The sequence below is a fragment of the Balaenoptera acutorostrata genome, chromosome 1 (assembly GCF_949987535.1).
Source record: "Balaenoptera acutorostrata chromosome 1, mBalAcu1.1, whole genome shotgun sequence".
Taxonomy (NCBI): Eukaryota; Metazoa; Chordata; class Mammalia; order Artiodactyla; family Balaenopteridae; genus Balaenoptera; species Balaenoptera acutorostrata.
Genome location: NC_080064.1, coordinates 113,757,333 through 113,785,137, shown reverse-complemented (window position 1 = coordinate 113,785,137; position 27,805 = coordinate 113,757,333). Strand labels below are relative to the sequence as shown.

Genomic DNA, 27,805 nt, shown 5'->3' with positions numbered 1-27,805 from the left:
GCCACGCCCCTGGATAACTTTCCACCAATGTGGGCGCGTCTCCGCCTCTTCATTCAAAGCCAACTCTTGTTAACCTTCTGTGCGCTGTAGCGCGCGCGCCAGCTTAGGCAAGCTCTTGCTGAGGCTAGACCGCATTTCAAGGGGGCGGCGAGGAGGGACGTATTCCACTGTCTAGGAGTTGTTTTAGGGAGGTCGTGTCTTTCGTGTCTGTATTGGTACAGGGTAGAAAGCCTTATTAAATCTCTGGAAGATTTAAATATGGGCCCACGCCTTTTGCCCAGAAAGAGGCAAGTGAGGCACGGGAGAGGATCCACGAAGTTGTCCAGCCATCTTAGGCAGCATTGCTCCTTTTTCTTTGCACATCTAGGGATATAGCGAGGGGAAGGGACAAATCGCCTCCTGGGACCCCCCCCACCCTCACCCCCCCTTTACAGAACCTCAGAGGGCGAGCTCGATGCCCACCTTGGGGTTGGCCCCTGTCCCTTTCTGCCCCACACCTTCGTTCTGGGCGAACGAAGGCCATAGTCTCAAAGACGAAGTAATGAGGTGGTTGCGGCCCATACAAAGCACTTCTGTTCCCGAATCCTCAGGTGGGGTGGGGGAGGGGAGAGGCAGGTGCGCGCCCTTGGAATCGTGGGAGCCGCCGCCGCGCCCCGCCCCGGCTCCGGGGCTCTGAGAACGCCAGCCAGTTCCATTTTTCCCAGCCGCTGGTCAGAGGGTGGGGACAGCGAGTCCAACAGCTTGGCCGGTTTGTCGATGGTCGCCGCCAAGGGGCCGCGCAGCGTTGGGGGCGAGAACTTGGCTACTGGGGGTGGCAGAGGGCGTACAGCGCCCTTTGTGGTACTGGATTGTGCAGAAGGTCATCCCAGACTGGGCAGAAACAAGCCGCGAGCATCCCAGGGACACCCGCTGACCCAGCCTGGGGCTCTCGCCCTCCCTATCCTGTCTTCATCTGAGGCGCAGCGTCTCCTGGCGGCCAGATCTGGAATCGCGGCAGGGGAGACCCTCCTTCCCTAAGCAGACAAACTTCGAGGCGCACTCCCAAGACCTCACTTTTATTGCAGTTCTGCAGAGACAGGCTGTGCGCACCTCCCTCAGCTCCGTCCAGCTCCCAGACACTCCCCAACCCCCAGGTGCCACTGCGTGGGCGGATCCCCAGGGTGCTGCTCGACAGCAAGTGGAGGTGCCCAGTGTCGGTGTCTTAAGACTCCTGCTCCGTAGCGTCCAGGCCCCAGCTCCTTCAGTCACCGCGGGGGACTCCAGGGGTCGGGTCTGCCTGTTGAAGTCCTAAGTCCAGGTTGGAGGCAGCGGAGCCTCAGGAGAGGTCAGAGGTAGAGCGAGGACACTGCTGGGGGCGGCGGCGCAGGCCTGGGGTGCGGGAGGCCGAGAAAAAAGGTCAGAGGTCCCCCCAGACCACTCGCCCCACCAGCCCATCCTCAGCGCCCCTCCTCCCCTACCTGGAGGGTACCACTGGGGGCGGGATTCCAGCTCCAGGGCCAGGCAGGTCAGACGAAGGGCGCTGGCCCTGAGGGTCAGCAGGCAGTGGTTTTCTTGGGGGTGGGGGCTTGGTGGGCCCCTGAGACTGAGAGAGAGAAGGCAGGAGGCCAGCTTGGGAGGGGGTATCATGTTGCCCACCTCCCACACACTGGTGCTGGGGAACACCAGCTTGAGGGGCGGCACCAGAGGACACCTTAGTCTGCAAACAAACCTGTCACCATTAAAGATGCCACTGGGGTATGTGCCCTTAGGCACAGGGGGCATCTTACTACTAGCACCACTGGCAAGGCTACCAGCACCACAGCCCTGGGTGGGGGGAGAGGCTGTGCCCTTCTCTCCCCCCACTGTTACCTTCGGGTACCTCACCACCGGGTCAGCGGGCAGAGGGCGGTTGGGGGGATTGGGTCGGTCAGCCAGCTCAGCCTGAACAGAGAGAGGGGCAGTGACTATGAGAGCACAGCCAGGAGCAGTGGGCATGCAGTGGGTCTCCCGAGGGGTTCAGGTCAACATGCAAAGTCAGCCAGGGGGCAGGAGAGAACGGGGGCATGCGCATGGGGCTTGAGTGCATGCCAGTAGATGCCTTAGGGGAGAAAAGTGTGGGTCACCTGTGGTGTCCCTGGCAGACTGCAGTCCCACCACTGACCACCAGATGGTGGTAGAAACCAAGGCAGGAGGCTCACCCTTTGCTACTTCTGGGGAGTATCTGAAGGCTGAGGGGCACCCTGGTCCCCTAGTGAAAAGCGCCACTGGCAGGGAACAGGGAGGAGAATTGCAGTTGGGCACCAAGCCTCCCACCTGCCCTGGGCCAGGGCAGGGCCTGGCCCAGATTTACCTGGAGTCTCTTGGGCACAGGGTCAGGAGGCAGCGGCCTGGAGGGAGGGGCCGGGAAGCCAAGGGCACTAGCCTGCTGAAAGAGCAGGAAGAGCAGACAGGCAGAGTGGGGGTGGGGGGGGTGGGAGAGGGAGCAGAGAGATAGATGTGGGCAGAGAGGTGTTAGTGCTCAGGGATGGGCAGCCAGGGGCCCGGGGGCAGTGGGGGCTGTGCATGTGGTTATTCAGTTTCATGCAGAGGGGGTGACAAGTGGTGGAGTGGGCGTGCAGACCACCTCCACACACACTCTTCTGTCATCAGATCCAGAGGGCTCAGGGCAGGGGCACTCACCAGCCCTTCTACACATGGTGACCAGGGCCTCATCAGGTCCTGGCACACTGAAGGCCACTCTGAGCACCACCCCCTCATGCCCTCCAGGGGGCATCACTGCTGGGAGCACAGGTAGACCCACCTTTCAAAGCCACTGGCTAGGCCAGCTCAAAGAGCACAGCTCTCCCTCCTCTAGGTGACAGCCCCTCCCCAGTCCAGGCTGGACTCTGCTTCTCAGCCTGCAGCCAGGGGACGGGAGGGGAGGGCTGGCCCTGACTCCTCTGACTGACTCTTGGGCAATGCAAGTCTTTCTCTGAGTCTAGAGCCTCCAATACCCACCCCCACCCCCCACCCCAGGGCCCAAGCTGGATGCCTGGCCAGGATGGGCCCTCTCTCCTCTGGCATGCAGATGTACCTTGGCACCTGGCATCAGCAGAGCCCTCTGCGGGGGTCCTGGACGTTCGGGGGGACCAGACTGGGCTGCCCTGAGCATGGAGAAAGGCAAGGAGAGAGAGGGCCCAGCCTCAGACCCTGTTCTCCACCCATTTGCAGCCTTTGAGTGGGGTTAACCCTTTGTGGCCCCTTGGAGCACGGTGCAGGCCAAATCAGAAGTGGGAAGGGGAAGCTGATCAGCCTGAGGGAGGGCCCCACTTACCCAGCACTGGGGTTCCTGGAGAGAAATGATCTTAGCACCCCAGCTTCCCCACTTGGGTCTACATGTGAGGTGAAGAGTTATGGGGCACATGTAGGGAAGGGAGATGTGTGTGGGGTGTGGTCTGGGGGGCTTGTATTCAGAATCAGGTGTCAGGGGCTGCCCAGGGGCGGGGGTGGGGCTCCAGAGCTGTTGTCCTTAACAGAGCTGTGGAGAAAGCTGGTAGCAGGGAGGCTGGTACCTGTACTGGCAGCTGGGTCCCTTAAGCTGGCAGAGTCGCTGGCGCAGGCGGGCACGGTGCCAGTAGCTGGCACCAAGCAGCACCAGGACCAGCAACAACAGGAGGCTGAGGGGCAGCCCTGTGGTCAGGGAGCTGTTTGCTGTGGGTGAAGGCAGGTTTGAAGGTGGGCAGGGCTAAGAACTCTACATCCAGGAAGAGGTGGGGGGGGGCAGGGAGTGAGGTCAGGTGATCAGAGAAGGTGAAGGGGTCAGGGGTCACAGAGAGTCAGGGAACCAGCAGCGAAGGGGTCAGAAAAAGAGGGGCAGTGAAGGATGCCCTCTCAGCTGCCCCTGTCCCCCACCTCATGCTACCTCTGATGTGGGTGGTGCAGTCTGGGGGCGCCCAACCCTCCTCACAGTGGCAGTGTCTGTTGCTGTCGCAGACCTAGGAGGTACAGGTTGAACAGTGAGGAGCTGTGCCCTCCGGGGCCGTGTTTCCCTGTCCCCAGCTTTTCAAGATCTCAGATGTCCACAACTGGAAGGCGTGCTGAGAATGATAGTGTGGAGGGCGCCAGCGTTCTGGAGAGAGAGACTCTTTATCTGTGCCAGAGAAAATTAGATTGAACTCACATTGTGAGTGCCTTCTATCTGCCAGGCACTGTGCTAGAAGCTTTCATACTCATCTCATGTGCCCCCAGGGGGTGGGTACTATTATTATGCCCGTTAGTTAGAGGAGGAAACTGAGCTCAGAGAGGTTAATAACCTGCCCTGGATCCAACAGTTAAGATGTGGTAAAGCACAGATTAGAACCCAGGTGTGTCTGTTTCCAAAGCCCACCATTCTTTTCCTTCCCAGAGGCTCCCTGCTCCCCTTTCATCTCCCCCCATGCCAACTCACCCCATGCCCATGGCATTTGCTTCGACATTCCTGTGTTCCCAGGATCTCCACCGGTTGGCATTGATGGTTGACGCACACCTGCCCGATGGTGAGAGGAGGGCAAAGATCACCTTCTCAAGAGCTTTACTGGCACTGGGAGGCCAACATAAACAAAGCCCACCCCGCTTTTACAGATGGGGAAACCAAGGCTCAGAGGATGATGGGACTCTGCTCCATCTGAAGTGAGAATCTGAACTCCCCTCAGAGTCTGCACCTTCTTCACCGGTGGCTAGTGAGGCCTGGGCGCTGCCTGCAGCAGTCCAGATATCCCTCCCCACCTGGTACTGCCCACCTAGACTGCTCACCAGGCCGGGGCCACAGGCTGTGCCAGGCAGAGTCAGCAGGGGCTGGGCCACGTCGTTGCCCAGGTCCAGGTGTACCCAGCTGCAGTTCAATTTCAGCTGGGTCCCGTTGGCTTCCAGCATCTCCCAGTGAAGATCCCGGGCTGAGCCCAGCAGAGGCTGGGCCCTCCCTCCCTGGCACTGGAGCTGCCCACAAATGGCATCTCTGGGGTTAGGGAGGAGGTGTAGGGTAAGTGGGGCGGAGCCAAGACTCCCACAAACCCAGAGGAAGAGCCAGGTTCCCTCACTTACCTAGGGGCACAGGACACATAGCTGCCATCAGGCCTGCGCCCACAGCTCCCAAAGGCGTCCCCCCGAGTGTTGGCAGTAAGGAGGCAAAGTGGCGCGGCGGGCTGGGCCCCGGGCCCCCAGAGAGCCTGGCACTGCTGGGCATAGGAGGTACAGCGTCCTTGCATGCACACAGCCTGTCCACCAGCACACGGCTCACCGTCCCCCAGGCTGACATCAGGGGGGCACTGGGAGCTGTCTCCTGGGCAGAACTCGGGCAAGTCACAGTCACCTCTGGTAGAGCGGCACTGCCAGCCAGCCGGGCGCAGCTGTGGAGGGTGGGTAAGCATCAGTGTGGGTGCTGGGCAAGTCCAGCCAGGCCCTGGGAGTCAGAATGACCTTTTCCACACTGGCCCCTGGCAGGTGGGCTCTGGGTGGCCAGTCCAGTCTGTGCCCACCTGGCAATTTTGACAACAGAGTCCATCGGACGCGCACTGTGCCCCTGGCCTCAGCTGGCAGGTGAAGTAATCACAGCAAGGATCAGTGCAGTCCTATGGGCGAGGGCACAGAGGGACCGAGCGTCAGAGCAGGCTGGGCCTGAGAGCCTGCCCTAACCCCCTCCCAGAGCCTGAACCCAAAAGGATGCACACAGCAAATGAAAGCCAGAGCCCAACAATCTATGTGCAGTCCCCACAGAGAGGGAGGTGGGGAGAGGGGTTCCTGAGGCTTGGAGATGGCTGATGAGCCAGGGTGAGGGCACAGAAGTGAGTGGGGCAAGGCTCTGGGTGAGGGGCTCACATCGGGGAAGCCACAGTCACACTGCTCGCCGGGCTCCACCAACATATTTCCGCAGACACTGGCCATCGAGGGCAGACCGGAGAGCCGTTCAAAGAGGCAGCTGCCCATTCCACCCAGGAGGGCTTTTTCCAGGGCCTGTCGGCTGCAGTTGCTGAAGTTCAGGCCTGGCAGGAAGCTGGCGATGGCGGCAAGGAAGGTTGGGGCTGCGGATGGCTCCCTGCCCCCTGCCCCCTGCCCTCTCCATCCTGCAGTTACTCACTCTGTCGAGGCCTCCATGATGCAGCTCTTGGCTGGGGCTGGACCTGGACAGGGGCAGCTGTTCCCAGGTGAGTCATGGCCCAGGCCTAGGCTGTGGCCCAACTCGTGGGCTATTGAGGAGGCAACTCCCAGGATGCTAGTGGAGTGGTCCTGTCATTGGGGAGGGGATACCCCAGGTCCAGCACCAGCCTGACTGCTCCTCTTCTCTCCTCATCTGACCTCCTGGGCACTGAGCAAGCACCGCCTCCCTCCTTAAGTGCTTCTAAAGTAGGAGGAGAGCCCAGGCCTGGGTGGCAGGAAACCTGGGTTCTAGCTCACCTCTGTTACCCCTCTCTAACTATATGGCCCTGGGAGAGCACCTTTGTTCTTTGGGCCTCAGCTACCTCCTCCTCCCCCAAGAAATGGGAAGAGCTCATAGGTGAAGACACTAATGAGCTGGCCACAGGTGAGGGTATCCTGACAGCAGAGGCCACGTCATGCACCCCCGCCCTCTATACCCTCAGCTTTGGGGTTGGTAACTTTGCTGGGGGTTTCAGTGAATACATGGTACCACATTGGGGAGGAGCTGAACGGGAATGGGGAGGAGACATGGAAATAGCTCACCATGTTCACACCTCCTGAGAATTCAGGAGAACAGATGGAGTTCTGAATGGCCATGCCCACCATGGGCCCAGAGAATGAAGTGGCACTGCGGGATTGAGAGTGCAAAGGTTAGGGCCCAAAGCCAAGGTGGCCAGAGCTTCAGGGCCTCAGGTAGGGAGTTGGGATGTGAAATTTGCCAGGCCGGGGCAGAGCTGGGCCCCGCTGGCTGAGCCTGGGGGGTCTTACGTCACCAGCTGGGCACTGTCGTGGGGCAACCGAGGCAGCAGGTCTGTCCGGCGCCAGCGGAGGAAGCTGTCTAGTGTGAGACCTGGGTGCTGGTTTATCTCTATCAGGTCACGCTGGGTCCAGGCCTCCAGGCCCACTAGCACCACCCGGACATTCAGAGGCCTGAAGAACTGAAAGAGAACTGGGGCTCAGGAGAGGGGTTCCCGTGGTCGGGGGCCATAAGGATGCTGCTGGGTCCGCTACTCACTGTGTCCAGGAGGAGGGCCACTTCCAGGGTGCGGTTCAGCAGGCTCTGGAAGTCCCGGTACCTCTGGACCTGTGGGTCAAGAGAGGTGACCGTGAAAGGCAGCAGGGCAGGCAGAGGTCAGGGGAGGACTTGCAGGGGCCAGCAAGCTTACCTCGGAATGGTCAGCCACAATCACCAGCTCAACAATCTTGGTCTCTGTCACCACGTCCCGCCTCCACTGTGGACAAGAGGAAGGCGCATCAGGCACACCCACCGCTCACCGCCGGCAGCCGCGCAGGGCTGACCGGGCTGTGTCCACACCCACTCTGTGTGGTCAAACAAGAGCGTGAAGAGCCCATTTCACAGAGAACCACTGAGAACCTGAGAGGCTAGGGACCTGCCCAAGATAGACAAACAGTAGGTTTAGAAGCTGGGAGTAGAGCCCTGCTTTTCTGGCTTCAAATTCAGTGCTTTTTCCAAATAAAAAATAATAATAATAGACAACACCATCAAATACTTAATGTATGCCAGGCAGAGTTCTAAGCATTTACACATATATATGTATGTATATAGATTTATTTAATCTTCACAGTAATCCTATAAGGTAAGTAATTTTATTATCCCCATTGAATAAATGAGGAAATTGGCTTCTTATTTCTTTATGATCAGTAACTATGTATTTGCTATATCCAAGTGAGAGCTCTCTGCATTTGGGTCATAAGACAGATGAGGAGTTTGAGTCAAGTACCTGCATCCAAATCCTGGATATACCATTTATTAGTTGAATGGCCTTGGCCAAGTCACTTAACCTCTCTGAGACAGTTTTCTCACTAAAATAGAGCTACGGATAGCACCTACCTCCCAGGGTTGCTGGGATCAGTAAAGGAGATAATGTTCATAAAGTGCCTGGTACTGGGAAATTGCTCCATTAGCAGGAGCAGTTGTTACTGTGAACAAATAGCTCTGAGGGCCCGGGGGCCAGCCCTGGGGACAATAGAAGCCCAGCCCTCCTGCCATTCATCCTCACCCGGAGAAGGTGACGCTGTCCCAGGGGGTGCTCTGGTGGAGCCTGAGTGGGCACAGATGCAGGCCAGCTCAGGGCACAAGTGTGGCCTGGCAGGAGGAGGTCTTGGAGCCGGGAGATAACAGGGGGACCCCGAAGGTCCCCAGGCCCCAGCTCCAGGGAGTAGCTTCTCTCTGGGGACAGGATCACCAAGCCCCTATGCAAAGATGCAGGAAGTCAGAAAACTTTTCAGCTCCATGCTTTGTTTACGCTCACTCTCTCCACCTTCATGGAATCGACCCCTTGTACCTGAGCCCGGAGCAGGTGCAGACAGAGACCCAGGAGTCGGCATGGCCCTGCACTCTTCCCTGGTAGCAGCAGTTCTCCTACAGCAGAGAAACATGAGTGCCAACGTGAAGGCCAGGCCAAGGTTTGAGCCCAGGAGGCTAGCCTGTGGGTGAGGATAGGCAGTGTCCTCCCATTCTCCAGGGATGGCACCTTCCAGTCGCCCCTTTCCTTCTTCCCTCGGGCCAGAAACAGGGCACGAGATGACCTGACTCACCAGAGTGTGTCCCTCACTGACCACCCGGGTGCCATCAGGCTGGTACCACACCAGGGTTGGGCGGCCTGAGACTAGCTCCCTGTGGAATGAAGAAGAAGGAGGGCAGTGCTCCCAGAGTGGTGCAGTGACAGCCTGAGACCTGGAGGTGGTAGAGGGGTGGCTGGGGGCTGGGCAATCCCCGCAAGCTTCCTGCTTCCCCTGGAGACAGCAGAGTATGGTGGTTGGGCCACAAACTCTGTCAGGCTATCTGGGTTCCAATCTAGTTTTCACCACCCACTAGCTGTGTGACCTTGGGAGAGTTATTTAACCTCTCTGTGCCTTGACTTCTTCATATATGAGGCCAATAATAATACATAATAGTATCTACCTTATAGAGTTGTTACGAGGATTTAATGAGTTCAAGCTCTTAGTACCTGGTACATCGTAGATGCTATATAAGTTGTTAGCCATCTTATTGTTAATGTTACCACTATCATTATTACCTATTCTGTAGCAGCTCCAGGATATGACTCTCACCATCCAATTCCAATTTGATCCGCAAAGCCTCAGGCAGACTGGTCTGTGGGCACCAGAGGGCATGTCACCTCCCTGGCCCTGTCTGAAACTCCTATCTTCTCTAACCAGAAAACCTCAGGCCCTTAGGAGAGCACCAATGATTAGATCATTGGTGGGGGGATCCTGAGGGAGGGGCCAGGAAGCCCTGCCTGGCCTGGGGTATTGTTCTGGGGGGTTGTGTGGGGAGGTCAAGGAAGGTATCCGAGCCGCCCCTTCTCGGCTTCCTGCCCAGAGAGGAAGCATCATGGAGGACCCAGTGCAGGCCCCAGCCCTTCCTCTGACTCAGCTTTAGAATTGGGAGGGGAGGGTGTTTGGTGAGGCCCTGACCCTCTCCAAGTCTCCCCACTGAAAAAGCTGACAACATGAGACCAAGAAAGCAAGTCTGGCCTCAGAATTTCCCATTGGAGATGGAAGGGTTGGGTGGGGCTGAGGCAGACAGATGTGTGTGCAGAGGGGAGAGCGAGATAAGTGAAGCCAGGTGCTGGGGTGCGGAGGGAGAGGCAGTCAGACCTGGGATGGCCATGCTACAGTGAGGTCCATTCACCCACTCCTCAGCCAGTCTTTGCCTGGAGACACCTGATTATTCAGGGTGGTGGGTGGTGCGGGTGTATTTCTTTATTCGAGGGGAGAGAGAGGCTCACCTGAAGCACCTCTGCTAGGCTGAGCGTGAGGTTGTCCTGAAGGATCTGGGGCTCCGAAGACCCATTCAGGGCCCTCTCTGGCCTTGCCTGCTTCTCCTCAGTGCCACCTGCAGGGTTCCCAGGACACCCCAAGAGAGTGCTGAGAGAATCAGCACCACAGCTGGGGGTGGCTGGCGCCCTCTGACCCACCTGGCTCCCAGCACATCAAGGCCCTTCTCTGCTTGAAGGACCCCTGCATTGCATGCTGGGACTTAAAGAATACTAGAGGGAGGGGGCGGGGGCTTCTCTCCAATTTTTCCCTTTCATCCCACCAACCCATCCACAAGTCCCCAAAGAAAGAAGTTCAGTTTGCCCAGTCTGTGCACCACCCCCCCGTCCCCCTCAGACCAATCCCAGGTTCTCACAGGGACCCTCCCCCTGTTCCCACCCCCACCCAACCACCTCCCCCCAGGAACGCCCCCTCTCAGGACTGGGCGAAGACTTGTGGCCCGGTGCCCACTCACCCTCCCTTTCCTCACATCAGAGATGCCGGGAACGCCCATTTCTGGGTGAGCATTGCAAACACCCCCCTCCCTAAATACCCCTCATGCCCAGTTAGGCACACCCGCTCCCCACAGCCTCCGCTTCCTCCCGGAGTCCGCCCCCCATCCCCACAATGGCCCTCTCTCCTCCGGACACTCCACCCCCGCCTGCCCTCTCGGCCCCCAGCCCAAGACAGCAGCGGGAAGTGAAAGTTCCAAGGAGGAGTTGGTGTCCCAGCCTCTTTCCTGGCCAATTCTCCCCACTCCTGGCTCCTCCCGGGCCCCCTCCCGTTCAGCCAGCTTTCTGGTGGCATCAGCACCAGGGTGAGGGGTGCCTGGCCGCTCAGGTCTGGGATGGGGGCCAGGAAGTATCCTCTTCGCCAAACCCTAGGAGACGTGCCTACTCGGCGCCCTGGCACCGGGTGGAACGGTCAGCTAGGCCCCAGAGGAGCGAAGACATCAGTCCTGGGGAGCAGAGACCCTCTACCGCGATCCTGAGGGGGCGCTGGGCCAGGCCCTGCGGTGCCTGGTCCCGGAGCCTGAAAGTGTCCGCGGGGACTGTGCAGAGGATGACAGAGTAGGGGGCGCCGGCATCCCTCCTCCTTCCCTCCCCACTCCATCGCCCAGTCTCTGGGCCCTCGGCCCAGGACAGCAGACCAGGGCGGGCTGCACTCTGGTTGGGGTCTCTCAGGGTCTCCGGCCGACCCCAGGACCCCAGTGCTTCCCGACTTCCCTGCGCGTCCTCCCAGTCCGCCCCCCGGCCCACTGCTGGCAGGGTACTCACCTATATCTGGGAGCGGCCGGGAGGGCAGAGGGCTGCCCGCCCCCAGGAGCCCCAGGGCCCAGAGCAGCGCCAGCCGCATGGCAGCGGCGCCTGGGGTCGGGCGAGGGCAGCAGGTGCTGGGCGGAGTGCCGAGGAGCCGCGGCTGCCGGGTCTGCTTCGCTCACCTAGCGGCTCGGCGCAGCCACCAGGCCCCGCCCCGCCCCCTCCCACCCGGCCCAGAGCCAGGCTCCGCCCTCGGAAGGCCCCGCCCCCACAGCGCGCCGGGTCCCAAAGAGGCGTGGACCTAGCCCATGACTCCGACTCCCGCAGGGCCAGCGCTGATCTGCACAGCGGCTTCCCGGCTACTGTGCAAAATGGGAGCCGAGGCCCGGTCCGACCGGCTTGGTAGTCGCGCCTCCACCCGGCCCTGGGTCCCGACGCCTTCCTAGCAGCTTCACTGCCCTCTGGCCTCAAGTCAGCCGCCCGGCTCTGTCGGATCAGGCGGGCCAGTTCCCCCGATTGCCCGGCTCGCCCTCCCGTACCGGACCCCTGCGAAGCGCGGGCAGCAGGCGTGTACAAAGCATTTTATTAAGCAGGAAGGAGCAGGGTGGGAGAGCCAGCAGGACGCCCCTTCACTCCGCGTAGGTAGCATCGTCGTTGCTGTCGCTGTAGGCGGAGGAGGAGAGCTCCTCGCGGGGTGTGCAGACCGGGCACCGCTGCCGCATGTCGTTCCAGCACGACCGGCAGTACACCGCCTCGCAATCCGGCGTAGGGCACACGTAGGACTCGGGCGTCTCGGGTGCCTGGCACACCACGCATCGCCTGCGCAGCCAGGGGCGCAAGAGGGGCAGGCAGCGGCGGTGCAGGATGTCCGCCAGGTGGCGGCGCTGTTGGGAGGCAAAGGGGGTTTAGAGCCTGTTAGCGCTTCTTGTCTGAAGTCTCAACCCCTGACTATGCCCACATGTTGGAGGAAGCTGGATTGGGCAAAGAAGACCCCTGGAGGGCGAGGGTGCTATGCAAGTGGGTCCTAGAGAGCCTCCCTCACTCCGTGATGGAGAGTGGGAGGATGAAGCCTCGATTTTCTCCCAGCCAGTAACAGCAACTACCATCATCACGTTACTATAAATCGCCTTATTTGATTCTCACCGTGGGGCTGAGAAGTGAGTAGGGAAGATAAGACTGTCACTATTGTGTTCCCCCCCACTTTACAGATTAGAAAGATGAATCTCATAAATGTTAAGTGACTTTCCCAAAGGCACAGACTGAACAATCAAACCTGCCTGGACGCAGGTACCCTGATTCCAAATCACAAGCCTGACTCATTGTGCTCCCTCCCTCTCCCACCCTCTCTCTGCACAATTGCCAGGAATTCTCAGGCCACCTTATCAGATGCTCTTTGCTCAAGAAACTCCAGGGGGGACTTCCCTGGTGGTCCAGTAGTTAAGACTCCGTGCTTCTGACGCAGGGGGCCCAGGTTTGATCTCTGGTCAGGGAACTAGATCCCACATGCCACAACTAAGAGCCTGCGTGTTGCTTCTAAAAGATCCCGCATGCCGCAAAGAAAATCCCGCAGGCAGCAATGGAGATTTCGCGTGCCGCAACTTAGACCCGGCGCAGCCAAATAAATAAATAAATATTTTTTTAAAAAAGGATCTCCAGGGGTTGGGACTTCCCTGGTGGTCCAGTGGCTGACTCCGTGCTCCCAACGCAGGGGGCCCAGGTTCAATCCCTGGTCAGGGAATTAGATCCCACACGCCACAACTAAAGATCCCGCATGCTGCAACGAAGATCCTGTGTGCCTCAACTAAGACCCGGTGCAGCCAAATAAATAAATAAATATTAAAAAAAGAAAGAAAGAAAGAAAGAAACTCCAGGGGCTCCACTGCCTGCCAAACAAAGGCAGAACTCCTGGGCTTGGCCTTCTGAGCCTTCCACAATCTGGTCTCTTTCTAGCCTCTGCTCCAACTTACCCCTCCCTGAACTTCGCATCTTCTGTGCCAGTTTCTCCTTAGACTAGCTCTGGCACTTGGCATTCCCTTTGGACTCTGAGTCTTTGCACATTCTGTTCCCTTAGCTTGGAATGAATGCCCTTCACATTTCCATCTACCCATCAAAATCCAGTTAACTCCATGATCTGGTCATGGAATCATAGTATGTTCATTTTCAGTGAGTTTCTTAGGAGGCTGGATCAAGATGGTGGAATAGAAGGACATGGAGCTCACCTCCTCCTGTAGTATGTTCATTTTTTCATCAGACATTCATTCAGCCCCTACTGTGTGTCATGGGAGTTGTGGGATCTAGGCACCGGAGGAAAAAGTTAAGCAAACACAGTCTCTCACTTTTATGAGCTTTGTTAGGGCTGATTAAATAAGAGTGGCTGCCACTTGCTTTTTAAATAGTATTGGGCACTGTACCAAGAAACTGTAAGTAAATTAACTCAATTCAAACAATAACCATGTAAGGCAGATATTGTTGTTATCATCTCTTTTACAGGCAAGAAAACTGATGCTTGGAGAGGTGATCACTTGCCTAGGATCACACAGTGACAACTAACACACATATAGAACTTGCTATGTGCCTGCACCATGACAGTGAAACTCATTTAATCCTTACTACAACTAGATGGAGTAGTTAACTCCATTTTACAGAAGGGAAAAACCAAGGCTCAGCATTTAAGTGTGTTCAAGATCACACAATTGTCATCGTAATAAGGGGAGGAGCCAGGATTCAAATCCAGGCTCTCTGGCACCAGAGCCCCACACCTGACCACCACCCTATTACTGATCTCTAGTGAGCAGGCCTTACAGATCTGTCCAAACTCCCCATTCTTCAGAGGAAAAACTGAGGTCCAGTGAAGACCATGGCCAAGGTCACACAGTTTAATGAGGGAGTGTGGACTGGAGCCTGGTTCTTCCGACGGTGTGCTCTTTCTGTACACTGCATGCCCCTTCATGAAGCCTCCCTGATCCCCAGCCCACCTGCTTCCCCTCATCCACCAACTCTCCCACCCCACCCACCGATGGAACTGCACTGAGGTTCTGGTCTGAAGCCCTCTCAGAAGAACCTGTGGTTTTGCCTTGGGTCCCTTGTTTCTGATGAACTCCTCTTGCTCTCCTTTGACCTGATGGTATCAAATCTGATTCCCCTTTTCTGCCTGCTTCCCAATGGTCCACTTAGGATCTCAGGCTGGGCTGAATCCTGGGGCACAGAGATGGACACAGCCTTGACCTCCAGGAGCTGGATGACCAGGGCCCTTGACATGCATCCCATCAGAACTCACTGAGCATCAGTAGGCCTGGGACCTTGGTGGGGGCTGGGTGGACTGAGGGGAGATGCCCCTTCCCGTCAGTTCTCAGACCCAGCCAGGGGCACAGGCCTGGACTTACAGGAGCCCTCTGCTGTCGCGCCCGCCTCATGATGGTGGCCCTCCTCAGTTGGGTGAAGGCTGCTCTCTTCCTCAGGAGCTCGTTGTAGAGGAAAAGGATCCGCTTCTTCTCACGCTGGGGCCAGGGAGACAGTACAGAGGAGGAAGACATTCCCCAAAGATGGGGCTTGTGGGGAGCTGGGCTCAGGCTGGTGTGTGTGTGCATGTAGGGGTGGAGAGGGCGGGGCGAGGCGCACCTTGGGGAAGTAGAAGGCTGCGATGACCCTCCGGAGCCGGTAGCCGAAAGCTTGGAGCAGGCAGAGACACACTAGCAGGCTGCTTGGTAGTGCAGCCCTCAGATAGGCCCTGGTACTCAGGGGCACGGGCTGGGGCAGGCAGGCTGGCAGAGGAGGCAGACCTATCAGGGCTCTGACCAGGACCGGCCGCGGCTCTGGGTTGAATTCCCCATGCCAGTGGGGTGTGGGTTAAATCTCTGATTACCCTGTTCTCCTCCTGCCTGCCCCTCACCCTGCAGAGCTGTGTTGTCGGTATTATAGCCACTAGGCCCATGAAGCTATTTGCTCAACTTGGCACAGATGTAGAAATTTTCCATCACGGCAGAAAGTTCTGTTGAACAGCACTGCTCCAGAGGGCTGGGACCAGATGGCCCCAAGGCCCCAGCCCTCAGACTCCTCTGACCCAAGCCTGTCATCCTTCAACTCTTCAAGCCTGACCTGATGTTCCCTACTTTAATTTCTCCAATGCAAGCACGCCAATCCCCATCTCGCCACAGCCAAGGCCCAGTCCCCGAATTCTTTGTCTTGGAAAGACCCTGGCCCTCCCAGCCCTCAATTCCTCTGATCCAAACTTTCAGCATCACTCACGCATGTTGTTGGATTCCACCACCATCTCCGAGGAGGTGTTCAGGGCCCCGATGGTATTCCGAAGAAGCCGGGCAAGCATGGAGTCTCCCCCGACTTTCACCTCCAGTTTATGACTGCCTGAAGCCAGGATAGGGGACGTGGTGTGTGTGAGGCGGGGAGTCAGGAAAGAGTTGGAGTTATGGGGATGGGGCAGGTTGGGGACTGGATGTAGGGGAGAGGTCAAGGCATACAAATACTTCTCAACTGCACAGGACTTTCCATCCCTTCACTGAGTACTAATTCCTCCTTTTGGTAGATATAAAGAGGGGTGGAAACAGAGACCCCCAGTGATAGCTGTCAGGTTGCAGGGCTGATATTTGACCCTAAGGAGGACAGGGAGGGGCCGAGATGCAGAAGGAGGTGAGGAAATTGGAAGAATTGGAGTGGGGCGGCTGCACAGGGGTGGGAGTTCTCCAGGGGGTTGTCTCTTGGGCCTGGAGCCTGGGGTGGGGACGGGCTCACTGCGGAAGGAGTACTGCACGAAGGAGTGGTGGCGGATGGTGTCGAAGATGGAGTAGAGAGCCCAGTCCAGGCCACACAGCAGTAGTAGCAGCAGCAGCACGGGCAGTGTCTCCGCGAGCTCCCTTATCTGCCCAGGGAACAGGAGGGGCAGAGCTGGGCAGCGCCTTTGGCCCTGGCATGGAGTCCCCTCTGACGGCTTTGCCCTCCACCCCGCAGATCCCTGCCTCTAGTAGGATCCAGGGGCCTGCCCTCCATGCCATCCTCACCACATTTCTCATTTCTGAGGCCTGGATAGTGGGGTCCCAGGGGAAGATGACGGTTTTCTTCTCGGCTTTGCGGAGCGGTAGCAGAGTCTGCTTGCCCTGGGAAAAATGTCCACATGGTGAGAACACTGAGCGCCCTCTCCCTTTCCCCTCTGCCCTCCTGGAGCGTGAAGCCACACAGGGCGCAGAGCAGGGCACCCTTGGCAGGGCTGCACCCACTCACCAGCTTCTTCCTGCGTTCATCGATCTGACAGAAGTAGGTGCTGATGTAGATGTTGTCGAAGCGGATGTCCCCGTTATAGCTGTCCACATAGGAGAAGCACCTGTGGACGAGGGTGTCTCCATCGCCTCCAGGTTCACCCACCCCCAACCATGGGTCTCCCTGATGCACAGTAAGCTGGTCACCCAGCACGCACTGAGCACCATCTGCGTCCTAGGAGAAGAAGGCTCTGCCCTGCCCTCCAGCAGTCCACGGTCCAGTGAAAGACATGCACATACACACTGGTGAGACGTAACAGAGGTGAGGAGGGGAGGGAGCGTCGTGTAAGTGCATGCGTGTGCCTGGGAGGTAGGGGAAGGTTTCCCGGGCATGGAACTTTCAGGATGAATATCAAGCAGAAGAAACAGCAGGAGCAAAGGCACGGAGACAAGGAAACCCCTCAAGGTTGCAGAAATCACCTGATCCATTGACTCCCACGTTCACCTCTCAAGTCCCTGCCTCTTGGCCGAGCCCTCAAAACATCTCCCGGAGGTCACTTCAAGCAAAACTCGTCTCAAGCATCATTTCCCTTCTCCTCTGACACACCCTTGAGTACGGAGATGTTTTCCGTGTGTGCGTGTGTGTGTGCCCGCGCAAGTGTAACTCTCCTCTGTGTATCTATCTCCCAAAGTCCCACATAATGATTCAGTTTCCTGAGGAAAAAATGTTAATTGTTGGAAATGTGTTTAAAACTGTAAAAGTACATTAAATAAGCTCTGTAAACTGTGAAACATAAGTTCCAATGCTGTTGGTTCTGGGACCCTGTAAAAATCCACATCTTTGCCTTTAGGATAGAAGTAACTATAAATGCAAAGAAAGACTGTGGGCGCCCCCTTGTGGAGAGACCTAGCGCTGCTGGGCCTGGGCCTCCTGAGTCTGGTCTCCGCCCCTCAGCCAGCTCAGCCCCTTCAGTGAGTGACCTCACCCAGGTTGAAAACCTGGAAGTGGCTTTTGACACTGTGCCTCCTTCCTTGCCTCCCCAAGCTGGCTCTGAGACCTGCTGCACCTTCCTCCTACCTCCCTCCATCTCAGGCCAACTTCCTGCCACGCCCCACTCCACTCAGGCTCCCTAATCTCTGACCCACCTTGGCCTCCCTGCCTCCAGGCTGTTCCAGTCCACCCTGCAACCTTGCAGCTGGGGGGCAGTTCAGGGCCCTCCTGCAGGGATTTCCAGACTGTTCTGGCCATGCCCACTTCAGCCCAGTCCTCAACCCCAGCCTCCGCCTTCCACATCCCACAAATGCCAGATTCCTGGTCCAAGAGAACACCTTTCCTCTTCTTGACCATAGCTCCCCATCTGCAGCCTTCTGAAGCCCAGTTATGGCCCTTGCAGGGGCCCCTCCTCAGCTCCCATACCAGTCCCGAGAGCCAGTCCATAGTACAGCCCTTGAACCATCTCTGTTTTGTGGATGCCTCGCCTGCCTCCCCTAGACCCTGAGCTTCTTGAAGGCAGGAATGTGGCTCATTGATCTTTGTCCTCCCACAGGGCCCTGGGCACACACAGAACCACTCACCTGCAGTCACCCTAAGCCCCACAAACGGGCAGCCAGAGCAGGCGCCCCTGTGGCCGCCCTTGCCCAGCCCCTGCCCATCTCAGGCATTTGGGGGTGGAGACAGGAAATAGAGGGTCCAGAGGTCAGCAGGGAAGCTGAGTGAGGCTCAGGGCAGCCCAGCTGGACGCCAGGCTGGGTGGGGTTGAGGACTTTGGTCCAAATGGAGGGAAAGTAGCAGCCAACGCAGCAGGCGGGAGAAAATGAAAGCAGAGTTGGACGATAAAAATGGCACAAAGTCAGAGCCAAGGGGAATATGAAGGGCAAGAAAAAAAAATCAAAAGTCAAAGCTAAAAGTGGAAAAAAAAAAAGTCAGCATTGGGATAAAGGCCGGAAGGAGGTAGATAAATGAAGACGGTCGCCCTTTTAAGGTGGTGGGAACATGGGTACGTTTCTTCTGACAAAATGTCCACATTTCCTTTACCTTTGGGTAAACAGCGATCCCAGCTATATAAAAAGGCAAAGTTAAAGGCACAAGAACATTCACATTCAGAGTCAGAGGAGGGCTCTGCAGCTCCATTCTTAGGGCCTCCCTCAGGGCAGGGCTCCAATCCAGAGCGGAGGAAGGGGCATCTGGGTGGAGGTTCAGGACTCACGCGTGGAGGACGAGCAGGAAGGTGCAGGAGAGCAGCACGTGCAGCAGCCGCAGGACCCACTCGAGCTGGGCCTCCTGGCGTCTCACGTAGTCCCGCACCTCGGTGCTCACGTGTTCCCAGCTCGTGTTGAGGCCCAGCACCCCAGCCTGCTTCTCTTCCTGGTGGACGGGCCCGGGTGCCGACTCAGAGGCCCAGACCCAGCCTCCCAGCCTCTCTGTGGCTTCTCTCCCCTGATGCCCCCACTCCTGTCCCCGGACCTTTGGGAGTTGCCACTGCCTTCTGTTCGCTGCCCTCCTTGCCACAGTCTTGTACCCGTATGAGCTGACACTTCCTCACACCTGGCCGACCACCCATCCAGAGTCAGGTCCCTGCATGCCACAGGCGCGGCACCCTCCCTCTCCTGTCACCCAGTCCCAGCACCACTCCTCGTCTCTTCCCCATCCCTCACAGCCAGCCACCTCCCTCCTGTGCCCGCTCCCTTGTTCTTCCTCACGCCCTGTTCCCTGTGCCCTCCTCCCATTCTCCATCTCCCCCCACCCTCACACTGCCCTTCTCCTACCTTGAGGTTAATAGTGGCTGAAAATTCCCCCTCCAGGCCACGAATAGACTGGTTGAGGGAGTCATAGGTCTGCCCAAAGTTGCCTTCCACTGGGATGCGACTACGGCACCAAACTTCCATCACTGGTGGACAGGGGGCCCAGGTGAGGGGTCTCCCTGGGCCCGGCCTCTAGTCCTCCCTTCCCGTGATCCTCTTCATGCTGCTTTTTTGTCTCTCTGCCCATGACTTTCTTTCTTTCTTTCTTTCTTTCTTTTTTCTGCGCTATGTGGCTTGTGGAATCTTAGTTCTCCGACCAGGGATTGAACCCCCTCCAGGCCCTTGGCAGTGGGAGAGCGGAGCCCTAACCACTGAAAGTCCCTGCCTGTGACTTTCTACCACCCTGAGTCTTTCCCCTCTTCACTCTCCTTGAATTCTTTCCCCCATTTTTTTCACCTGTCTATAACCATACCAAACACCAATTATGATAGCCAGTACTTAATAGAGCAATTCCTCTGTGGGCCACCTCTGTTACCTGCTTTACATGTGTTATCCCCTTAAATCCTCAAAAACCCCTAATGGCATGAGTACTATCATTATGCCCATCTTTCAGATGAAGAGACGAAGCTGAGAGCCTTGCTGTAAACTCACCTGAGTCACAAAGCTGGTCGGTTGGAAGGGCTGGACCCTGAGGATGCCGTGTCCTCAGAGCCGAAAGCCTGCCCTCCTGAATGCCTTCCTGCCCTATACCTGCCCAGTGGTCCCCGAGGACTCAGATCCCTATCCCTGGTGCTCCCCACCCTCCTGCCACTATGCTGACCCTTGGCAATGCCACAGAAGAACTTGAACTTCATGGGCAGGCAGAGCAGGTGGTTGAGCAGTGGGACCCAGATGCGTTGAGTGCACTCTCTGTGCTTTTGGTCAAACCAGCGGCGGCAGTTTATCATGGCCTTGTTCACCACATCTGCGGGAAGGGGCAATGGGGGTCTGAGGTCCCCACACCCTGACCATCGAGCCCTGGCCCGGCAGCCCTCCCCGCCCTCCCCTGCCCAGAGATCCCCCTCACGGGAGCAACGCAGCTTGGTCTTCAGCTCATACATCTTCTGTGTAGAGAGGCGGTGTCTGAAGGCTGAGGCGCGGAGGGTCTCTCTGCCTGGGGCTGTCTCCTCCGAGCCCTCGGCATCCTCGGGCGCGTATCCACTCTCACTGTTCACCTGGGCATCCAGTTCCTCAAAGGAGTTGGTGATGTTCTGAGTCTTGGCTTTCAATGATTCTTTGCTGCTCTGGAGTCGGAGGGAGGAAAGGGGTCAGGCATGCGAGCTTAGAGCTTCTGCTGCCAGACAGCCTGTTCTTCCTCTATTAGCCAAGCTTTGGGCTCTTACCTCAAGCCTATAGGGAGCCTAGGCCCAGAGATGGCCTCTCGCCTCAAACTGCCCACTGTTCTTAGTCCTTGGGAGCCCTCTCTCCTCCCCAGGTGCCCCTGCTCCGCTTACGTCCCAGGCTCCCGGCTCCTCCTGAGGCCTCCCATCCCAGGTCCTGGTTAGTCAAGGAAGGGTTCCCCAGGTCCTTGGACTTCACCCCTCATCACCAACCTCTCAGGCCACTGTGCCATCTCAGTGTCCCCGACTCCCAAGCCCCTCAGCCCTTCTCTCCCCAACTCCTCAACTTTCCAATTCTTCCAATCTCCAGTACCCAGTTCCCTCATCCCCTGATCCTCAAAGTTTCCAAACTCCTCAAGGCCAGGGCCCCCAGTTTCCTGACATTCTAGCTCATCTGCCCAGAGTACAACCTACTCAGGTGTTTGGAAGTGTGTGTGTGGTGTGTCCCAGTGGCTGGGGGCGGGGGCTCTCCTGGCATTTAGTGCCCAGGGACCAAGGCACATCCTGCAATGTTTGGGAACAGTTCTGTCAAAAATGCCAGTACCGCCCCCATTGGGAAACTGTGAGTCCAGGGTCCCAGCTCAGGTCACCTAGGCCCTGCGGGGAGAGGGACCCCTAGGCCCTGCCTGTGTAGGGTCCTGACCAGCAGGTCCTTGAACACTGCCCGCAGGGGGGCTGTGGAGACACGCCAGGCCGAGCGGGTGTTGTTGATCTGCAGCTCCACAGTGCAGCCGAGCGATGCTATCACCTCATTGAGGTTGTGCCGCAGGTTGGCCACTGGTCCTGGGGGAAGATGCCCTGGTAGATTATCTCCCTCTAGAGCCAATTAACTTTCTTCAGCCCATCCCTAGCTCCTGCTCTGCGGGCAGTGACCACCTTCTAGAACTGTACACTGATGGGCCTCAGAAGCTGGTGAGAGGTCATCTCATTCAACCCCTGATTTTTTCCTCTGTGTAAACTAAGGTGGCCCAGAGATGTGGAGGAACTCTCTCAGGGACACACAGCAAGTTGGAACAGCTGGGATTAGACCCCCACTCTTTCTCCTTCACCAGGCCTGGCTCTCAATGGATGGCCCACCCAGGGTCACTGCTTCAGTGTCACTAACTGGTACCCAGGGGCACACACTCACCCTCATAGATGGCGGCCAAGGCGTATCCCAGCACAAAGAGCCGGCCCTCCTTGCCCAGCATCTTGGGTACTAGCAGGAGGCTGGCGCAGCGGATGTGAGGGGAGGTCCCCCAGCCTATGGCCCCCAAGCCTGTCAGGAAAGCCCAGGAGGTGGCGAGGCAGAGTCAGGACGCTAAACCACCAGGTTTAGCAGAGCACGCACCCCCCCCCCCCCACAACTCCCTTCTAGAACCATCACTGTACTGCCCTTGTCCCATTTACACTGACTCTGATAGGCCTTCTAGGCCACTCATGCATTCATTTATTGAAGAGCCATTTACAGAGTTCGACTGTGTGGCAGCCTGTGGAAGGGCTTGGAGAGATGGCTAGAGATTGAAAAGCCATGGTCGATGATTGACTTGGTGTGTGTATGAGTGTGTGGGTTTGTGTTAGGGAAGGGGGCCAACACTTCCCTTTTCCAGGCTGGATTCACACTAACCCTAGGTACTGAGGGAGCAGAGAGAGCAAGAGAAAAATTCTGGAAACAGGCACTGGTGCTCAGAGCAGTCAGAAGAGAGGTCACAGCCACCTCAGTATTCCCTGTGCTCTGACACCTACAGCACTCACCATCTCGGTCCCTAATTTTAGCCCTTAATCGTGTACCTCCTGGTATGTTTTAGCAGTTTCACATGTGTCTCCCTGTGGTCTCTGCAGGGAGACAGTGAGCTCCTTGAAGCTCATAATCCAGGGAGAGAGACAGACGGGTAAACAAATGATTGCAACACCAAGTGCTAAGTGCACAGGGAGGTGCTTACAAAGAGCTGTGGGAGCCAAGGAGGGAGCGGGTGTTTCTGCGGGGGCGGGTGGGGCTGGGAAGGCTGGACAAAGGAGGTGATGTGTCAGCTGGGCCTGGAAGATGAGTAAGTGTTGTTAGGCATTCCAGGCCAAAGGAACAGCATAAACTGGTCAGGGAACCTAGAAGATTCCTGTGTGGATAGAGTGTTCTCCCAAGGATCGCCAAAGCAAATCCCCCTACTTCCTCTCTTGCTAACCTAAACTTCAATTTTCACAAGGCAGCCAGAGGGATCTTGTAAAAATGTAAATCCGATCATGTCCCTTTTCCGCCTGAAACCGTGCAATGACTTTCCATCTCACTTGGGAACAAATCCAGGCTCTCCTAACACGGTCTACCGACTCTCGTGATCTGGCCCCTGCCTAAGTGATCTCATGCTACTCAGCCCTTCGCCCACCGCGTCCGCCGACGCTGGTCTATTGCTGTTCCTAGAACTTGCCAAGCCCATTCCTCCTCTCAGGTCTTTGCCCTCACTGTTCCCCCTGCCAGGAGCACTCCTCCTCCTAGTCTTCACCTGGCCAGCTCCACCAGCCTTTTGGCCTTTTGGCCAAGACTCAAGCTGAGGACGATAGTGGACAAATAGTTGTCCTACATTCTGAGGATGATTGTTGACCAAGCGTTGCTCTACATTCTAAAGAGAGCCCCATGGAACTTGCTGATCCCAGTCTGGGCTTTACCAAAAGAGCAAAACTGGTTTTTCACCCCTCTACCCCAACCAGTCTATACAGAGACAAGACCAGAAATCTGAGTTTTCTGGACGTAGAGAGAAGTGGTGAGAGTAGGCAGACATGGGAGGAGAGTCTGAGGAGAGGATGGGTGTCCACTTCCTCATGCCTAGTGACAGATTCCAAGACCAGAAATCTGAGTTTTCTGGACGTAGAGAGAAGTGGTGAGAGTAGGCAGACATGGGAGGAGAGTCTGAGGAGAGGATGGGTGTCCACTTCCTCATGCCTAGTGACAGACTCCAAGAGAATCCTTCTGAAGCTGGTGCTGCAAGAAGGGGAACCTGGCTCATCCCTCCCAGCTGGACGTCCGCTGAGCTGCAGAGCCTGGCAGGGCCACCCCAGGGCTGTCACCGGAGCACAGAGAGGGAGGAGAGTTCACGGATGTGCTCAGCAGGGCCTCCCGGGAGTGTCAGGGAAACATGAACATGAAGAGTGGTACTCGCTTCTCATCATGACAGGGGAGAGGGCAGCTGCAAGGGGCCCTGCTTTCCCAGTTTGGCAGGGCAAGGATGTGTGCAATTCCTCTGGGACAAGCAGACGTGTGGAGGGCAGCAGGCCTCAAGCCATCCCTCTGGGATGGGGACCTTCTGCCTGCTTGGGTGGAGGCATCCAAAAGTAAGAGGCTGCAGGTGGCCTGTAGGAGCTACAGGGAGCTTCATTCGAAGTCAGTCAAAGAGAACTACCCTCAGCAGGAAACTGGGCACTGTGTGGTCCACACAGAGCCTCCAGCGGGACCATGAATGGGCCCCCTGAGACAGCCAGTATGTGAGCACTCGCCGCACAGAGGCGGTGGAATTCAAACAGTATCGATGACTTCAGACTTTTGTCCCTTTTCCTCTAATTCTTCTAATCCCCTTTCTGACATCAGAAGAAGCAGAAGGGGAAGGAAGTGGAGAAAAACAGTGAGTGAGCAGGCCATGCCCCCTTCTCCACCGCGGGACCTCACGCCAGGGATCAGGCCTGAGCTGCGGGGCAAGGGGGCGGTAAGGAGGGAAGATGTTTGAGAATGAACGTGAGATTGAAATCTTGACGTAGACTGGATTGGACCTCTTAAACCCTAAAAACAGTCATAATTACTGAAGCAGGACTAGGTCTTCTAGATTAAAATCACCAGAAAGCTAAGGGTCTGTGTGAGAGGTCATCAGTGGGAGAAAGGTTGGAATACAGTGGTCAGGGAAAAAAGTAGTTTCCTGTTGGTATCCCATAGAGGTAGATCATTCAGTGAACCGGGGATGATGCCATGTCCAAGCCCCTTGCCTGGGACAGTGTTAGGAAGGGACACATGCTGTCGCTCTGACCAAAGAGGTGTGGGGGAAGCTGGCTGGGGGGTTACGGGAAGTTTTCTTTGTTCTTATAAGAGACATGAGGAAGGAATGTTCTGCTCTTTTGGCATTCCTGTATGAGGATGTGATGCCTGGATTTGCTGCAGCCATTTCATGACCCGAAGAGGAATGATCTATAGACCAAAGACAGCAGAAGAAAAAAGTCGAAAGGAAGCTGCGTCTTGGTGGGTTTACTGAGCTGCTGAATTATCCAAGCTCCAAAACCACTCTACCTTGAAACTTGTTATATGAGATGATAAACTCCCTCTATGGTTAAACCACTTTTAGATGGGTTTTCTGTTCTTGCGGCCCAACACCTCCTGATACGAGGTCTCCATTCAAATGTCACCTTCTCTGAGAAGCCTTCCCTGACTACTCAAGCTAGCTCCCAATCCCTTTCTATCACATCCCCCTGGTTTACTTTTTTCATACCACTTGTCACCATCAGAAATGCTCTTGTTTATTTCTTGTTCATGTGTTGTCTAACTCTCTCCACTAGAATGTAAACTTGAAAGAGAACGTAAACTCTGAAAGAGCTGGGTGTGGGGTCGGGGAGGGGGGAAGTAGTTGAAGGGAATTAAGAGGTACAAAATTCCAGCTATGTAATAAATAAGTCACAGGGATATAATACATAGCATAAAGAATTTGGTCAATATCCCTATTGACCAAAATATGGCCAATATTTTATAATAACTTTAAATAGAGTATAATCTATAAAGATATTGAATCAATATGCTGTACACCTGAAACTAATATAACATTGTAAATTTTTTTTATTTATTTATTTATTTATTTATTTATTTATTTATTTATTTTTGGCTGTGCTGGGTCTTCGGTTCGTGCGAGGGCTTTCTCTAGTTGCGGCAAGTGGGGGCCACTCTTCATCGCGGTGCGGGGACCGCTCTTCATCGCGGTGCGCGGGCCTTTCACTATCGCGGCCCCTCCCGTTGCGGGGCACAGGCTCCAGACGCGCAGGCTCAGCAGCTGTGGCTCACGGGCCCAGCTGCTCCGTGGCATGTGGGATCTTCCCAGACCAGGGCTCGAACCCGTGCCTCCTGCATTAGCAGGCAGATTCTCAACCACTGCGCCACCAGGGAAGCCCTAACATTGTAAATTAACTGTACTTCAATTAAAAAAGAACATGGCCAATAATATTGTAGTAACTTTGTACGAGGACAGATGGTTCCTAGACTTATCATGGTGATCATTTCATAATGTCTGCAAATGTCAAATCACTGTGTAGTACACCTGGAAGTAACATAATATTGTACATCAACTATATGTCAATTAGAAAAAAAAGAAATCATTATAAAAAAAAGAAATCATTAGATTTATATTGTAGCTGTCACTGCACATGTATATATACAAGTATGCACTATATATTACAATGTGTATGTAATATGTGTTATATATTATAAGCTCTAGGAGTGTAAAACTTTTTTTAAAAAGTGCTGGGTGCTTGTCAACCTTGTTCACTGCTGAATCCTTAGCAAGTGCTCAGTTAGTGCTAAATGAATGAATGAGTGAATGAATTGAATTTATCAGAAGCAGCAGGAAACAAGACCAGAGAGGTCAGGAGAGATGGGGATTATGAATGGTCGTGGGGTTTGGACCATATCATGGGGGTAATAGGGAGTCCCTCAGATTGGGGAGACTCTAGCGGGCAAGGACTGTGTCTTCTTCTGTAGACTGGGGGCCTCTTCCCTCCTGTCAAAGCCCAAGACAAGGGGCTTCCCTGGTGGCGCAGTGGTTGAGAATCTGCCTGCCAATGCAGGGGACACGGGTTCGAGCCCTGGTCTGGGAAGATCCCACATGCCGCGGAGCAACTAAGCCCGTGAGCCACAATTACTGAGCCTGCGCATCTGGAGCCTGTGCTACGCAACAAGAGAGGCCGCGATAGTGAGAGGCCCGCGCACCGCAATGAAGAGTGGCCCCCGCTTGCCACAACTAGAGAAAGCCCTCGCACAGAAACAAAGACCCAACACAGCCATAAATAAATAAATTAAAAAAAAAAAAAAGAAAAGAAAAAAAAAAGAGTGGCCCCCACTTGCCGCAACTAGAGAAAGCCCTCGCACAGAAACGAAGACCCAAGACAGCCATAAATAAATAAATAAATAAATAAATAAATAAATAAATAAATAAACAAACCCAAAGTTTGAAAAAAATGAAAGGATGGATTTAAAAAAAAAAAAAAAAAAAAAGCCCAAGACAAGGCTGAGGCTACAAGGGACACTTGGGAACAGAAGAAACAAGTGCAGACTCCTTCCTGGGCACCCAGGGCTGGGCTGTGTCCCTGTCCTTAGCCCGGCACTAACCCACCAAGCTGTACAACGTCACCATCTTCTGATCTTCATAGATGTTCATAGGGTTCACCAGAAGCTGAAAGAGACCTAAGGATACAGGGTCAAGCCAAAGGTCAAAAGATGGGCCCCACCCCTGAGCTCTGCTCTATACTCACCTATGGCCAGGAGCCCCCCGGTGCCTGCCCCCAGCAGGAAAGCACTGACCGGAAACTCGCCCCGCTGGCGCCACAGGAATCGGCTACAGGTGACGGGCAGCCCCCAGCTCAGGAACCTCTGCACCGCTGAAGGGTCGAAGAGTTTAGCCCAGCAAGGCCAACATACCACTCTTCCGGCTGGGGCGTGGTTCATTAGGATTAGGGGCTTGCAGCGGGGTAGAGGCCGGGGGAATCTGGATGAGGGTGGCAGGGACTTGGGGGATCCTGAAGGAGGATGAGGGACCCTGGGGAAGTGGGGCAGATATGAGGGAGAGAAGAAGAAAGGGCTAGGCCGGAGGAGGGCACCGGATGAGGGGGTGGAGGCTGGGGGACCCCAAAGTGGGGGAAGGGGCTGGGGTCCTGGAGGAGAGATTGGGTGAGAGGAGTGGGGGCTGGGAGTCGCTGGGAGTCACTGGGAAGGGTCGGGGTCTCTGGTGACTGACTCACTGGTGTGGGGTAGTTTCCTTTTTTGCCCTTTTGCTCCGTTCTGAAGAGGTCTGATGGCCATAAGTGTGTTCTGGATGAACACTCTCTCATCCCAGAAGTCTCCTCGAAGATGTCCTTGGACGAGAGGTTCTGCTTCTGTCTCCACCGCCTCACCCACAACCTGTCTGGGGTCTGTGTCTTTTAATCCCTCTGCTGTGAAATGTGGAGATTAGAGACCTACCTATCCCTTTGCAACTGGATAAAGAATTCCAAGATACAGCAAAAGCCCTCCGGAACCTTAGAATTCGGTGAGAAATTCTAGGGCCTTTAAGAGCCACAGAACCTGGTGGGCATCGCCTGGAGACAGGGAAACGTT

At 56.0% G+C, this 27,805-nt stretch overlaps 2 protein-coding genes across 6 annotated transcripts; both read right to left on the bottom strand.

Annotated features, from left to right (window-relative positions):
* Window positions 1-789: 789 nt before the first annotated feature.
* ADAM15 (ADAM metallopeptidase domain 15) lies at window positions 790-11,378 on the bottom strand. 4 transcript variants are annotated; one of them, XM_007178458.3, is made up of 23 exons: window positions 11,190-11,378; window positions 9,885-9,991; window positions 9,171-9,247; window positions 8,689-8,767; window positions 8,436-8,512; window positions 8,151-8,343; window positions 7,296-7,361; window positions 7,145-7,213; window positions 6,898-7,067; window positions 6,673-6,757; window positions 6,071-6,219; window positions 5,812-5,986; window positions 5,472-5,564; window positions 5,038-5,342; window positions 4,750-4,951; window positions 4,406-4,483; window positions 3,881-3,953; window positions 3,531-3,669; window positions 3,053-3,122; window positions 2,330-2,401; window positions 1,849-1,920; window positions 1,458-1,582; window positions 790-1,368 (listed from the first exon to the last, which is right to left on the bottom strand). In XM_007178458.3, exons 1-23 carry the CDS (start codon window positions 11,266-11,268, stop codon window positions 1,326-1,328), a joined length of 2,598 nt encoding a protein of 865 aa, XP_007178520.2. In that variant the 5' UTR covers window positions 11,269-11,378; the 3' UTR covers window positions 790-1,325. The 4 variants fall into 4 exon arrangements, with proteins under 4 accessions (XP_007178520.2, XP_007178519.2, XP_007178521.2 ...); XM_007178457.3 differs by having other exon boundaries at window positions 791-1,368; window positions 2,330-2,404; XM_007178459.3 differs by lacking the exon at window positions 2,330-2,401 and having other exon boundaries at window positions 792-1,368.
* A 399-nt stretch (window positions 11,379-11,777) lies between these two features.
* On the bottom strand, window positions 11,778-27,511 carry DCST1 (DC-STAMP domain containing 1). 2 transcript variants are annotated; one of them, XM_007178461.2, is made up of 16 exons: window positions 27,451-27,511; window positions 26,965-27,090; window positions 26,822-26,896; window positions 21,629-21,757; window positions 21,143-21,282; window positions 20,187-20,403; window positions 19,941-20,084; window positions 19,145-19,266; window positions 18,586-18,743; window positions 16,404-16,503; window positions 16,184-16,279; window positions 15,918-16,044; window positions 15,417-15,533; window positions 14,790-14,932; window positions 14,555-14,668; window positions 11,778-12,055 (listed from the first exon to the last, which is right to left on the bottom strand). In XM_007178461.2, the coding sequence occupies exons 1-16, from the start codon at window positions 27,509-27,511 to the stop codon at window positions 11,801-11,803; spliced, it is 2,124 nt and encodes a 707-aa protein (XP_007178523.1). In that variant the 3' UTR covers window positions 11,778-11,800. The 2 variants fall into 2 exon arrangements, with proteins under 2 accessions (XP_007178523.1, XP_007178524.1); XM_007178462.2 differs by lacking the exon at window positions 26,822-26,896.
* Window positions 27,512-27,805: the final 294 nt, after the last annotated feature.